A 14,375-nucleotide genomic window follows, 5' to 3' on the forward strand; every position below is an offset into this window, starting at 1 on the left:
TATTTCAATTGACCGGTTGTGAAAATAAATAATTCATCATCTTATTTGTTACATCTAAAAAATTATGTACTTAAACATGGATGAAATCAGACTTTCAAACTATGAGGTAATGAGAGTAACCAAATTTTTTTTTCATATTGTGTATGTCAATTTACAGTATCAAAAACTTTTTACTCTAAATAATATAGAAAATCAAATATAAACTTATAAATTTTGAAAATTAATAGAGGTCAATTAACCATTCAATTAAAGTAAATCTGCTTCTGTAATTAAATATTACTGGAATCACAGGCAGGGAAAATAACTTATTTATTTCAATTAAAATACTGAGCATGGCAGTAGCACCGGACAATACGAAACGGAGAGGATTATTTGACAATCACTCTGCCATTCTGCTCACGCAGTCTAGATTCAAAATCAGGTGCGATCACCGCCTGTTCCCTCCAGTCTTTTATTTGACGCGGACACTCAGAAACTTACAAGACCTTCTCCGCTTCTCGATCTCTCCTCTCCAGTTTTTTCTTCTCTTGACTTTCTCTCTGTCTCTCGCGCCAATCAAATGGTGTGGCTCCTTCATTTTCCCGTACTCTGACCTGAACAGGTGACGTCACCAATGTCGACACCGGGTTTAGACGAGGTGATGGCCTTCCTGGCCGATCGCGGCTACTCGCGCGCCGCCTCTGCTCTCCTGGACGATGTACTCTCTCGTGGAGGTGGCGCTGCGGTCTCCGTCGCCGACGCAGAGCCACCGGAGAATCTCCCGCCGCTCCGGATGTCTCCGCCGGGAGACGCTTCCTCGAGCTCCGATAACGACGATGATGCGTTTGTCAGTATACACTCCTCTCCTGGTATGCTCCGTGTCACTAGATACCTCATTTACCAGAATTCAATCTATCCATTGTGCTTCACAAAATTCGCTTTAATTTCTTCAACTCTGGATAGTGTGCCAGTAAATTTTTTGAAATTAAATGTACATTGTAAGATATTTTGGTTCGTTTGTCTAATCTCTTAGCTCTAGACTTGTGTTAGACTTTGATAGATTTGTCTCTATGTTTCCGATTTGAGGCGGGCGGCTAAGCTTCGGACTTATTTTACTTTATTTTTTTTTTTAGTTTTTTTTTTTTAAATTGTGACGTAGTTGTTTGCTTTCAGAATAATAAATTGAGTGGCGTGTAGTTGTTTGCTTTCAGAATACTAAATTGAGTGGCGTATATGTTAATTTAAAGATTTTCCTAGCAATTCTGTCAATTTCTACTTTTTTATGGGTTAAATTGAGTGGCGTATCTGCCTTGTTTTTATATTTGAATTCTCTCAAATTCTCTTAACAATTAGAAATTTGGAGGTACAGGTTTGCAGAATCCGTACGAGACATGGTCCCCAGAACAGGCAAGATCAGAAACCAGCTCGTCAGAAATGGAGTTCGGCACAGCAAGAGAGTACAACAACAGCTCTGAATTCTTCAATGAGAGCTCGTGGTGGTATGATGAGTCACTGACAGGTGGGACCCGCGGTACTGATGAGAGCAAGGACAAGTTCGTCACTTCAACTCACTCTGGTATGGAATTTGATAAAGAAGGTGCCGGCTCTGGTGCTGTAGATAGCTGTGGGTCCCCTTTGTGTGATTGTTGCAAGGGTAAGAAGGGGAATCCTAATGGGGCCGTGTATGAAAGGTATAAGATAATGGATGATTCGACTGAGATTTTGTATGAATTTGGGGTTGGAGGGGAGAACAAGGGAGATTTGGTACTTGAAGGGGATCCATTAAGAGATGCCAGCCTGAAGGAATTAGAGATTGTTGCGTCTTATATTGCAGATTCAAGTGCCCTAGCAAGTGAGTTGTTACCTTTTTTATTTGTTGCTCTCTATATTTCTGATTTTAAGTTTAGTTATTTTTTAATCAAAATGTGCTATGCTTTCTGGCGATCCGATCTCCCCCTCTCATTTTCATTGTTTCATGTAGATTAATGCTTTACTTCAACTTAATTTTTCAGACTTTGAACCGGAGCTCAAGGTCAAAACCAACAAACATTCCGAGTGTACAAATAATGTGGATATTGAACATGTACCGAAAGGAAGTCATACTGAGATGAGCACTTCTTTGGATGATGAAGATGCTGATGTTGCATTTGAAATGGGGGATTTTGGACTCTTAAATTGGGATGGCGACATCAAGGATTTGGGCAGCAAAAAGGCCGAAGAGGAGGAAGAGAAAGAAACTGGTGTTGAACTTGCTCTCTCAAATTTTCGGAAGGAATATGAAATTTTTAACTTGAGGATCATACATCGTAAGAACAAGTAAGGTTCTCAATCCTTCAATTATGTTATATTTTGCATTTGATTTTTGCATAGATTGAAAAATGAAAAAGCCATGTGCTTTTAAATTATAAAGGGAGTTGAAATTGTCAAACAATTAATTAAAGGACAAATTCAGGAAATTGAAATAGGAAGTCATTAATTGCTTTGGTTAAGCAACACTTTAAAATTGAACAGAAATACAGCATTATTTTCAACAATCAATAATTTTGACTATCTAGTTCTGATGAGGCGTTATATTGTAAAAACTATAGGCACTTTTTGAACTCTGTTAAATTTAACAAAAATTTGGTTAGTGAAATTTTTAACTTCATCTTTGATTGTATTTAAACTTCCATCTTACTCATTTTTTCCCCTTTCAGTTGCATCTGTAATATATCTCTTTGAAATCACCATCATTTCCCACTCATAATTTTTCCGAACTGTGACTGCACAATTAAATTTATGAAAGCACACCCTTTGTGCTCATATGTTAGGCGTCCACTACAGGACAGGTTTTGAAGAAAACAAGGATTTCCCCATCATACTCAATTCAGTTATAGCGGGACGATATTATGTCACTGAGTACCTCGGATCGGCTGCATTTAGCAAGGTTGTTCAGGCACATGATATGTACACGGGAACAGATGTATGCCTCAAGATAATAAAGAATGACAAGGATTTCTTTGATCAGAGTCTAGATGAGATAAAACTCCTCAACTTTGTTAATAAATATGATCCGGCTGATGAGCACCACATATTACGGCTCTACGATTACTTTTATTATCAGGTACTTGGATCTCCAAAGTTGCTTCTATACCAATTTCAACCATTATTTTTTGTTGACTTCCTTAGATTCTTTGTAGGAACACCTCTTCATAGTAACAGAACTATTGCGGGCCAACTTGTATGAATTCCAAAAGTACAACCAAGAGTCTGGTGGCGAGATCTACTTCAATATACCTAGAATACAGGTAGCATGGTGGTCTGTTATCTGATTATCAAAGTATTTTAATGACTTCTGTTGTTAATTTTGCACCTGTATTCTCGTAGGCAATTGCTCGCCAGTGTTTAGAAGCACTGGTTTACCTACACAACCTGAGAATAATGCACTGTGATTTAAAGCCCGAAAACATACTCATAAAGAGCTACAGCAGGTGTGAGATTAAAGTGATAGATTTGGGTAGCAGTTGTTTTGTCACTGATAATCTCTGCTTGTATGTGCAATCACGGTCATATCGGGCTCCTGAGGTTATTTTGGGGCTCCCTTATGATCAGAAGATCGATATATGGTCACTTGGTTGCATCTTGGCCGAGCTTTATACTGGAGAGGTAAGTTTATAACAATTTTTTTTATAGGCTATGGAACTTTCTCCAAAAATATCCTTTTAAATTAGGTACCATTTTTGCTGCCATTTGAAAAGATGATGAGCACAGCTCTGATAGTCTAAAGAATATCTGACCTCATAATAATTTTCATGAATAATATTAAGATTTAAATTCATGGAACAATTTCATGCTTTGATAACTTGTTTGTTGCTTAATCTCTATCGATAATGTTTTTTCATTTCTGATATAATAGGTGCTGTTTCCAAATGATTCTGTTTCTATGATGCTGGCACGCATCATTGGTATTGTTGGACCAATAGATATGGAAATGCTTGTGCTGGGACAAGAGACCAGCAAGTACTTCACAGATGACTATGACCTTTTTCATAAAAATGAGGTTTGATTCATTTTTGTGATTCCCTCTATTATGTAACTCATAGTTATGCTAGGTTTGCTGACAGGGAACAGCAGTGTACTATAAATTCAATGATAATTATGAATTCAATATTATTTTTTTATTTTTTTATTTTCTTCCCTTTCTTGTTTTGCAGGAAACAGAACAATTAGAGTATCTAGTACCTGAGAAGTCATCTTTGTCACAGCATTTACAATCCTCTGATACAAAATTTGTTGATTTTCTTTCGTACCTGCTCCAAATAAATCCAAGGAGACGACCAACTGCAGAGGAGGCATTACAGCATCAATGGCTTTCTTTCTCATATCACTAGCAATGCTTGTTTCAGGTCAGACCCTTGTCTAGCTCTTACATGGTGCTTGTTGCTTTGTTTCCTTTTTCTTAGGCCATTTTTAAGTAAGCATAAGCATAAGCATGCTTTTGTCCAGTTTGTAACTTGTTTTTGGTTATGTTGTGCATGTGCTGTATTATTTTTTAAATTTTTTTGATGAAATTATGTTTGTATTGTAACTTGTAAATATTAGCAATTTTCCCTCGTGGGCTGTATTCAGGTTTTTTTTAGATAATAAGCATTTAGTTGGGGAACAAATACAATCCAGAAAGTTGATTTAATTATTAGTGAGAATATCCATTGGGATTTCAGAGATGACAAGTTATGAGTTGTGCTTGCCACTATTGTATGAACTCATGTTTGGGTGTGGTTGGATATTATTTCCCTAATGTTGATTTTGTGAAATAAATAGCTTGCTGCTAGCTACAGAAATCAAATAGCAATTAGGGATGTTATCTAACACATTCACTTAATCGGAAACTAATGTCTGATTCAAATTGATTCACACAAAGAAAGGGAGTAATACAGAAAAATTCACGACTCCAGTTTTTCAGATCCAGACTACAAATTACAAACAGAGAAAGGAAGACCTCTACTTGAAAAACATCATTACACAAAGTGTCAAGCATAGAAGAGGGATATAAGACAAGGGAAAGTACCTGCTAAATAGGAGTAGAACTAGGGTGCTCTTAAGCTTACCAAAATTTTGGTGAGCTTAACTCTAAAACTCATAAAATCAATTTCAAATGACGAATCCGAACTGTTGAAATCCGTCTACCTTACGTGTGATGCATCTACATGTGAAATTTTTAAACATTCGAATTAATTTAGTATAAAGTCAAGCGGTCAAAATTAGAAGGTTAATAAATTAATTTTAGTGCATTCATTTTTTGAACATTTTTGACCGCTTGACTTTATACTAAATTAATTCGAATGTTTAAAAATTTCACATGTAGATGCATCACACGTAAGGTATGCGGGTTTCAACAGTTCGGATTCGTCATTTAAAATCAATTTGATGAGTTTTAGAGTTAAGTTCACCAAAACTTTGGTAAGCTTAAGAGCACCCTAGTTCTACTCGCTAAATAGATATAACGGTAAAGTAGCAAATTAAAGGGCTCAAGACTACAAACGAGTGGCACTGGAACCAACGAATTAATATGCAAAAGTAGCAAAATAATACCAAAGCAAAAGCTCCGGATCCAAGAACTAATATGCAAAAACTATGGGTTTGGGTTTAGAATCAGAAAAGTATATAATTAACGAGGAGGTTCCAACGCCTCATTTCTTTCATACCTCATTATACCTCGTATTTTATATTTGGAAGCAGATATGAGTACCCGCGCTACAGTATCCGCACCTAAACTGCCATATATAACTGTTTGTGGGGACCAAACTGTCATAACTGCAGTTCAGATCTGTAACTTTTTTTTAATATTAATAGTCAAATCTTGAAGTATGTAGTTCAAATAACACAAATATTTATATCTATATAGTAAACAATGTAAATGATAAATTAATTATTTTTAAATAATCGTACCCGCACTTTTTTTTAAAATTTCTGATGTCGTACCCGCACCTAAACTGCCATAATTGCTTGTGAGGACCGCAACTATTCTAGATCTGTAACTTTATTTTAAAATATTAATAGTCAAATCTTGAAGTATACAGTTCAAAGAACACAAGTATTTATATCTATACAGTAAACAATATAAATGATAAATTAATTATTTTTAAATAATCATACCCACACCTTTATTTTGAAATTTTTGACATCGTACCCGCACCTAAACTGCTATAATTGCTTGTGGGGACCACAATCGTTCTAGATCTATAACTTTTTTTTTAATATTAATAGTCAAATCTTGAAGTATATAGTTCAAAGAACACAAGTATTTATATCTATATAGTAAACAATGTTGTAATTTTTACATAACTGCTTGTGGGGACCTAAACTGCCATAATCTTGTAATTGGATCCCTCCTCTTTTTACATATGACACTGAAAGTATCAATATCTAAGTATTGAAAGTATTTATATCTATGCACTGAAGTATTTATTTTTATGAGGTCAACTATTTTTGTTAGAGAAATGTTGACGCGGAATTAGTGCCGAGACTTTGAAAGGGTGCTAGTATGATTTTAAAATAATAATTAGTTGAGACTATATAATATATTTTTAGAATAATAATTAGTGAACACAATATAATTAGTGGGGATCATAATACATTATTCCTCTAAATGCAATTACTGTAGCGCGGGCACTGTAGCAATTATTGTAGTGCGGGTGCAAAAATGATTATTCTTTATATTTTTCGTTTTTAAAGTTCAAATTGTCAATCCGAACCGTTCAATATGATGTATATATTAAAATATAGTTATTTTTACTATTTTTTAAGATTGGTAGAAAATCACTGATTTTTGAACGGTTCAAAAATAGTGATTTTGCACCTATCTTAAAAAATAGTAAAAAAATTTCAAAAAATATAAAATTTCATCTCCATGCATATTTTAGTATAAATATTATGTTGAATGGTTCGGATCGACAATTTATACTTTGAAGACGAAGATATAAAATATGAGGCATGAAAAAGATGAGGCATTGAAACCTCCTCATAATTAATATATGGTAAAAAAAAGTTCTGATTGCCAGACTCGTTCGTTCGGTATTAAGCTCATGTTTTAATTTGTATGTAAAAACTGAGGTTTAATCTAGGAATAGAAGTGTCTTAACACTTGGACATAAATTAAGATTTCGAGGAAAATAAAGTTAAAAATGATGATCTTAATCATCACTCAGAAATTAATGTTCCAAAAATTTAAGTGCTAAAAAAAATAAATAAGATTTAAATAAACTTAAAAAAGACTTAAATCTCCCCAAGCTCAAGTGCTCAACGAACTAATGAAACTACAACGAGGTATGGCCTTATGAGCGAGTCTGTCCGCCCAGGTACCTGAGTTGCAATTTAAAAAAAAAATGGACGGTCGATTAATCTCAGTTGGACTTAATTCAATCCGGTGCTTTGAGATTCGTGTCAAGTAAAAGCACAATCCGAATTTATCATTTGCATCTCAGATATCTAGAGTGATACGGATTCCTTATGACTTATGAGCGATTTTTCGTTCTCTTTTACATTATTTGAATTTGTATCGCCTTAGATATATAATAAAGTGCAAGTGGTAAATCCGAACCGTTATTTTACTTTGGTACGAGTTTTAAAGCATACCCTATAGTTTCAATAAGTATTGGATTGAATTCGATCCGGCTGAGATTAATCTGAGCCATCCGTTTTTTTAAATTGCATCTCAGATATATCATATATGAGAGGACACGGACTCACATTATTTGGGCCCGGTCCAATGGGCTTAACCAGTTACAACGAACCGAACCGAACAAACAACAACGAAAAAAAAAAAAAATAATCTCATAGTACTCGGAAGATATCATAAACCTCATCTATCTCTTTCCCTCCCAACTCTCTGTCTCTCACCACACTCGCCATGTCAGACCTCGCCTCATCTCTCCTCAACCGCTACTCGTCTCCTTCCCCTAGCAACACCCCCGAACCTCGCAAACGAATCTGGATCAATCCAAACCACCGCTTGAAATCCCAATACTTGGATCACACGGTCGACATGCCAGAGCTCCTTGCCTCCCTCTCCCTCACCACCTCCTTCTCCGAGCTCACTGCTGTCATGTCCCGCTACGTCAGGTCCGGACCACGCTCCGTCCTCTCCCTTCGTTTCATGTGCTCTCTCCTCTCTTCCATCCCCTTCTCTTCCTCCCCCTCGCGTTCTCTCGCTCTCCTTGACTGGATGTACAACAAGAGCTCCTCTTCCTCCTATCTTTACCCCCCTCTTTTATACCCCTACAACATCGTTCTTCGCACCCTTTGCCGATCCAGAAATTATCATCTCGCTTGTGGTTTATTGATGGAAATGAGGTCTCTGTGGTTAACTCCAGATGCAATTTCCTATTCTACCCTTCTGTCTTCTCTCTGCTCGGCAGGGCATCTCGATTTGGCGCTTTCATTTTTGCCTCTGATGGAGGAGGATCGGGTGATGCCGGACTTGGTGCTATTTTCCACGCTGATGCATCTGGCAATGAAGTTAAGTGATCCTTCAAAGGCCATATCTTTGTTCTCGCGCATGTGTGCGAGCGGAGTTAAACCCGACTTGCGTGCATTTAATGCTGCCATTTCAGCCTATTGCAAAGCAGGTCTAATGCGGGATGCACTGAGGGTTCTGACAGATGACATGGAAGCCTTTGGTGTTGTTCCTGATTCTGTTTCCTATTCAACTATGCTATCGGCATTTGTCAAGCGGGACCAGTTTTTAGCTGCATTGTCTCTTTTTTCACAAATGCGAAAGAGTAAACTTCGTCCTGATCTGACTACATTTAATATAGTGATCCATGCTTATGGACAGCTTGGGCTTGCACGGGAGGCTGATCAGCTCTTTTGGAGCATGCCCCAGTTAGGAGTGAACCCCGGCATAGTTACTTATAACACCATGCTTCGGGTTTATGGAGATGCTGAGTTGTTTGGTGAGGCAATACAGCTCTTTCGTCTCATGCAAAAGAAGGGAATAGAACAGAATGTTGTCACATATAATACAATGGTTGCCATTTATGGGAAATCACTTGACCATGAGAAAGCTAGTAACCTAGTGCAAGAGATGCAAACCAAAGGGATCCAGCCAAATGCTATTACTTATTCCACTATCATCTCCATTTGGGGCAAGGCTGGAAAGCTAGATCGTGCTGTGAAATTGTTTCAGAAATTGAGAGAGTCTGGGGTCGAAATAGACCCTGTTCTGTACCAAACCATGATAGTGGTTTATGAGCGAGCAAATTTAGTCTCCCACGCAAGGCGATTGTTGCATGACCTAAAGCATCCTGAAAACATAACAAAAGACACAGCAATTAAGATTCTTGCAAAAGCCAGCAGGGTTGACGAGGCTGCTTGGGTGTTTAGACAAGCAGTAAAGGCTGGAGAGGTGAAAGAAATATCAAGTTATGGTTCAATGATCGAATTATTCTCAAAAAACCGCCGGTACAAGAATGTGATTGAGGTGTTCAATGAAATGCATGAGAGAGGTTTCTTCCCTGATTCTGAGACGATTGCAACAGTGTTAAATGCTTATGGTAAGTTACGGGAGTTTGACAAGGCATCGGCCTTGTACAGTGAGATGGAGGAGGAAAGCTGTGTGTTCACAGATCGGGTGCATTTTCAGATGTTAAGTCTTCTTGGAATGAAAGGTGATATTACAGGGATTAAAAGGCTGATTGAAAAATTGGGTATGGATCCTGAGATTGATAAGAAAGAACTAAGACTTGTAGCAGCATCCGTTTATGAGAGAGCCGATCGGCTGGATGAAGCATCTCACATTTATGATGAAATTAGAAATTCAGAATCTACAACATATGCCATGGAAGGTTCATAACTGGTTGTTGTGTTTATTTTATTGAAGATATGCTTCTCTTTGATATAGTTATAATTGGAGAGATGTATAAAGTGAACTCATGATATGGAAACAAGTTTATGTAATAACAATATACAGAACCAAAGTGAGACACAAAGAAGCCAATATTGGAAGAACCCAAAATGAGAAGATCATCTGCCAACTTTAAAGCTCTAGGTCTGCCATTTGTTTTCCTATTTAATACAAGTATTACAAACTATACAACAAAATTACAATCAATTGGGGCAATTATGTTTACATGCTTCTTGTTTCATCTAATTGCGGTACGCCTAATGAAATAACTCCACTCTGTGCTAAAATTCTTGCTTAAATAACCATGTAGAAGGGATCAAGAATCGAAAAAATAATGTACAACAATGGCTTTTTGAAACAAGCCATATGATACATAAGCGGAACCAAATGAAGAATTAATATTGCAAAAGAAAAACAATCTACAAAATCTGATTAGGCTGAAGTGGAATCCCATGTTTTTGGAACCATTCTGGCATGTGAAATGTTTCATATAACAGAGGTCTGACGTCTTCCTGTAGCGATAACTGCTTGAGAAGTGGAAGTATAACTCCTAGCAACTGAATATTAAAAAAAACAACATTGAGTCAAAGAACTCAGGTAAATTCCTGACCATTTTATTATAACTGAGAGCTTCTGGCCGGTAGTCGGATAAAATAGTCACGAATTAATTAAAATAAATACAAAAACACCTAGACGACTAAGAATTCATAGCACCTAACTCAAATTTTGAGTTAAATCCAGACCGTCCAATCTGCTTTGGCACGGATATTGAAGGGGACCCGTGCATATAACCTCGGGCCGGATTGGACCAGATTCTGATTGGACGGTCCAGATCTAAACTCAAAATTTGAGTTACCTCAAGAGGATCCAGACTCGAAGACTATAGTAGCAAAGCCACACCACTTCATGATATTAAAAAGCTTTTGCTTTTGTATTATCTGCTAAAAAATATTTAATTAATTATCCAAAGAAAATGTTTAACTACTCCATACTACATACCTGATTATCACCTCCCTGTGTAGCGGAAAAAGGCACGCAAGGTATCCCATTCATGGGCTGAAGCACGAAGCTAAATGGGTTGTTATCTACTAAAACAATTCTTGAAAACTCTTTTGTCAGACAAGAAAGATCCTTTACATGCTCCCTGTACTCCCTGTAGCATTTAAATTTCAACTTGCGGTTATTACAAAATTAGAATATATACACTGTATTAAATAACTTCATTGCGATAAACCAAAAACTTATCATCAATGAACTGACGTGGCAACAGTTGAAGGCCGATAGAGTCGACATATAAATCTTTTGTGAACATCTATTTTGTCCACAAGTGGTTTAGCATAACCTGAAAAGAAGTTTACATTACACGATTAATTATAGATAATAGTTTTTGATAGATTAGATGATTCAACCTTTTTGAATAAAAACAAGCAGATAAAATAAAATGATCAAGGAAAAAACCTTCTAAGCCGGCAGTAAAGAGGATGAGATCTGCAAATTCACTTGCCTGCTGCAAGAACTCATGTAATCCTGGCCGTTCAAAAACTGTTACATGGTTCACCTTTTGTTTCCCATCAACCTCCTAAAGTTTCGATTGCATCATAAAATATTACTCAACATAAATTAACTTATGGATCTTCAGCTAATTTTATTGGTTTGAATTATGTTTCAATGGGGCTTTAAGAAAAAGTTGGTCCAAATCAACACAATTTCGACCAACCGGGTTTCTAGATGTGCCAGTTTGTAAAACCTAGTACCAGTCAGCTAACCTTATCTGTTGACGTGCACTCCAGCTCGAAGCACTTTATACCGTATTCAATTGCTTGTGACTGTATAAGGGTCGGTAGACTAGATGTCTCATATGCACATACCAATGTCTCATCCAAGTCAAGAACCACCTACATTTTTTAGCCAAAAAAGATTAACATAAATGTCAAAGATTTAATGAACTCCAGCCTTATTTGGACCACATACCCTAGCTGGTGCAGCATGAAAACAAGGCTCTTAATTACCATATGACACTATTTTGTCTCCTATAATCCATTATATACTTCCTAACTGTCAGACCAACTAACATAATCCAACCCAAAAATCATCAGTTTTTAGATAATCAGCTGTCATATCAAACAAACAGTCCCCAAATCCACCTAATAGACATCATAAGCTCCCCGAACAAACTTCAACTTATGTTGCACAAATTGGGAAAGTAACAATAGAACATCATTTCCACTTGACCAATTGATATTCATTTCCAGATGCAATACCACGCTTGGTACTATATCTCATTCAAAATTCTACATGAATTTTACAAATTCAAAACACACGCAAAAGGATAGGTATCCTAATTCCCAATTAGAAGGTGCCCGTTGTTCTGTGTAGATAGCTGAAGGAACCGTAATTCTAAGGTAATCTCGCTCCACTCAATCTAATCAAGCCATCCAAACCAGAAATTTAGTAATTACTACTATATGCCCAACATTCTAAAGTAATTACTACTATCTCGTGCAGCTTCTCACAACCCAATTAAGAATGAAAAGTATAAAAAAAGAATCAAATTCATAGCTGAACTATAGAAGGAGGAGATGAGATAGTACTATGAGCTTATCTGGCGATTCTTTCTGACATGGCGGTGGTGTATCAGCCGGTACCTCTTCCGTAGACAGTGGCACGAAAGGTATAGACGCCGCTGCCGACGTGGCAGCTGACGTGGACGAAGAGGAAAGGAGGGGGTGGCGGAGACCAACATAGGAGAGAAGCTGGGCCCACGATGGGGTCCCTCTCAGTATCTGCAACACCACCTGTAACAGGAAACACATCCATCCGACGACGACCTTCCACACCTGAACGGCTGTCCCCTTCCCTCTCGTGGCACCGACAGTTGGCGCGCATACTTCCGACGCCACCGCCGCATCCGCAGCAGCAGCCATAGATTACGGACACGTGGCAAGAAGTGATTGACTGGGGAAGAGGAGAGGAGAATGGGAATTGGAAAAAAAAGGGAAGGAAGGAATTTGGAAGGAGTCCAAGGGGGGGAAGAGAAAATAGGAGCAATCATCAGGGATCTCTCTCTCTCGTCAGGTTCAGTTGGTCCCACGATTAGGTGGGCCCAGCCACTTGTTTAGTTCTTTCTTCGATATCTTCTTAGATCACATTTCACACAAACCCCTCAAAGATTCTTTATCTTCTTCTCGTTTTTTTTTTGGGGCTTTAGAATTTACATGTACGGATGTTCCCTCAAAAAGAACCTGTGATTTTTCTTTGTTATATCTCAATAATGAGTAGAAGTGTAGAACTAGGGTGTTCTTAACTTCATTAAGTTTCTTGGTAAAGTCAAGTTTAAAATTCATCAAATTAGCTTTAAATGACAAATTCGAATAGTTGAAATTCGTCTACTTTACGAGTGATGCGTCAACATATGAAAAATTTTAGTTTTAAAATTAATTTTGCATAAAGTCAAGTGGTAAAAAAAGTTCAAAAAATAAATGCATTAAAATTAATTTATTAATCTTTTTGTTTTGACCACTTGACTTTATACTAAATTAATTCAAATGTTTAAAAATTTCATATGTAAACGCATCACTCGTAAGGTGGGCGAATTTTAATAGTTCGAATTTGTCATTTAAAACTGATTTGACGAATTTTTAACTTGAGCACTTAAGAACACCCTAGTTGTACTCATATATCAATTGCTCAATCTTTTTCTGGCAAACTAAATGAGAAGAACTGAACACTGAATTTCATAACTCGATCATCATACAAGAATTTTAAAATAAAAAATACACTTATTTATTTCTAAGAGAAAATATTTTCGTCATCTAATTTTTTATTCTCCGCTCGTCTTCTTTCAATTATAATGGCTTTTTATTTACAGAATACGGATACGCTAGCTGGAGTATCGGCTTACACAACAGATACGCCACACATACTCTCGATATGCAATGGATACCTGTACACCGTGTGAAATTTCGTGGGTCACGCTCGTACACCACGCAACTTGGTCCACCATGAGCAATGATGCAGCCAGGATTTGAACCAGGGATGGACAAAAAGTTTTAGATTACCGACTTAGTGGGCAAAAATAACTTATATACTTGAATTATTTTATTAAATCTCACCAAATTCTATATTAGATTTAAACAGAAATCAACAAAAACATTAACACTTAACAATTTTAGTCAATTATCAGTCGCAATTTGCAATTTAATTCATTCAATTGAATTGCAGTATTAAATTATCAAAGAACAGGAATAGGTAATCTAATTTTTAGGAGTAAGCATGCCAACATATTTATACTATTTCATATCCGATTTTAAAATTTCAGGGGTAGATTTACATGGTTGCTCCGCCACTGATCGTTAACCACACAAACACCTCAAAAAATTGCATATTTGCTAGAAGCGGAGATCAAACCCTTGACTTGTTGGTGGAGAACCAAAGCATCTGCCACTATACTAGCTAGTCTTTATTTATAGAACTAGTTAAGTGCCCACGCGTTGCCGTGGAGATAAAAAATTTG

The 14,375-nt window shown here is 36.9% G+C and overlaps 3 protein-coding genes across 3 annotated transcripts; 2 read left to right on the plus strand and 1 right to left on the minus strand.

The window, feature by feature from the left end:
- The first annotated feature begins 410 nt into the window (after positions 1 to 410).
- LOC144574115 (Protein kinase superfamily protein) lies at positions 411 to 4,682 on the plus strand. Its single transcript, XM_078323981.1, has 8 exons — positions 411 to 848; positions 1,349 to 1,831; positions 1,992 to 2,295; positions 2,803 to 3,082; positions 3,159 to 3,266; positions 3,346 to 3,624; positions 3,875 to 4,018; positions 4,173 to 4,682. Exons 1-8 carry the CDS (start codon positions 614 to 616, stop codon positions 4,347 to 4,349), a joined length of 2,010 nt encoding a protein of 669 aa, XP_078180107.1. The 5' UTR covers positions 411 to 613; the 3' UTR covers positions 4,350 to 4,682.
- A 3,115-nt stretch (positions 4,683 to 7,797) lies between these two features.
- LOC144574125 (Tetratricopeptide repeat (TPR)-like superfamily protein) lies at positions 7,798 to 9,945 on the plus strand. The gene has a single exon (XM_078323993.1). The coding sequence runs from the start codon at positions 7,868 to 7,870 to the stop codon at positions 9,809 to 9,811; it is 1,944 nt and encodes a 647-aa protein (XP_078180119.1). The 5' UTR covers positions 7,798 to 7,867; the 3' UTR covers positions 9,812 to 9,945.
- Positions 9,946 to 9,975: 30 nt separating this feature from the next.
- Positions 9,976 to 12,911, minus strand: LOC144574135 (uncharacterized). The gene is made up of 6 exons (XM_078324003.1): positions 12,454 to 12,911; positions 11,629 to 11,757; positions 11,321 to 11,441; positions 11,123 to 11,204; positions 10,862 to 11,015; positions 9,976 to 10,419 (listed from the first exon to the last, which is right to left on the minus strand). Exons 1-6 carry the CDS (start codon positions 12,784 to 12,786, stop codon positions 10,282 to 10,284), a joined length of 957 nt encoding a protein of 318 aa, XP_078180129.1. The 5' UTR covers positions 12,787 to 12,911; the 3' UTR covers positions 9,976 to 10,281.
- Positions 12,912 to 14,375: the final 1,464 nt, after the last annotated feature.

The sequence above is a fragment of the Carex rostrata genome, chromosome 2 (genome assembly GCF_964058835.1).
Source record: "Carex rostrata chromosome 2, lpCarRost1.2, whole genome shotgun sequence".
NCBI lineage: Eukaryota > Viridiplantae > Streptophyta > Magnoliopsida > Poales > Cyperaceae > Carex > Carex rostrata.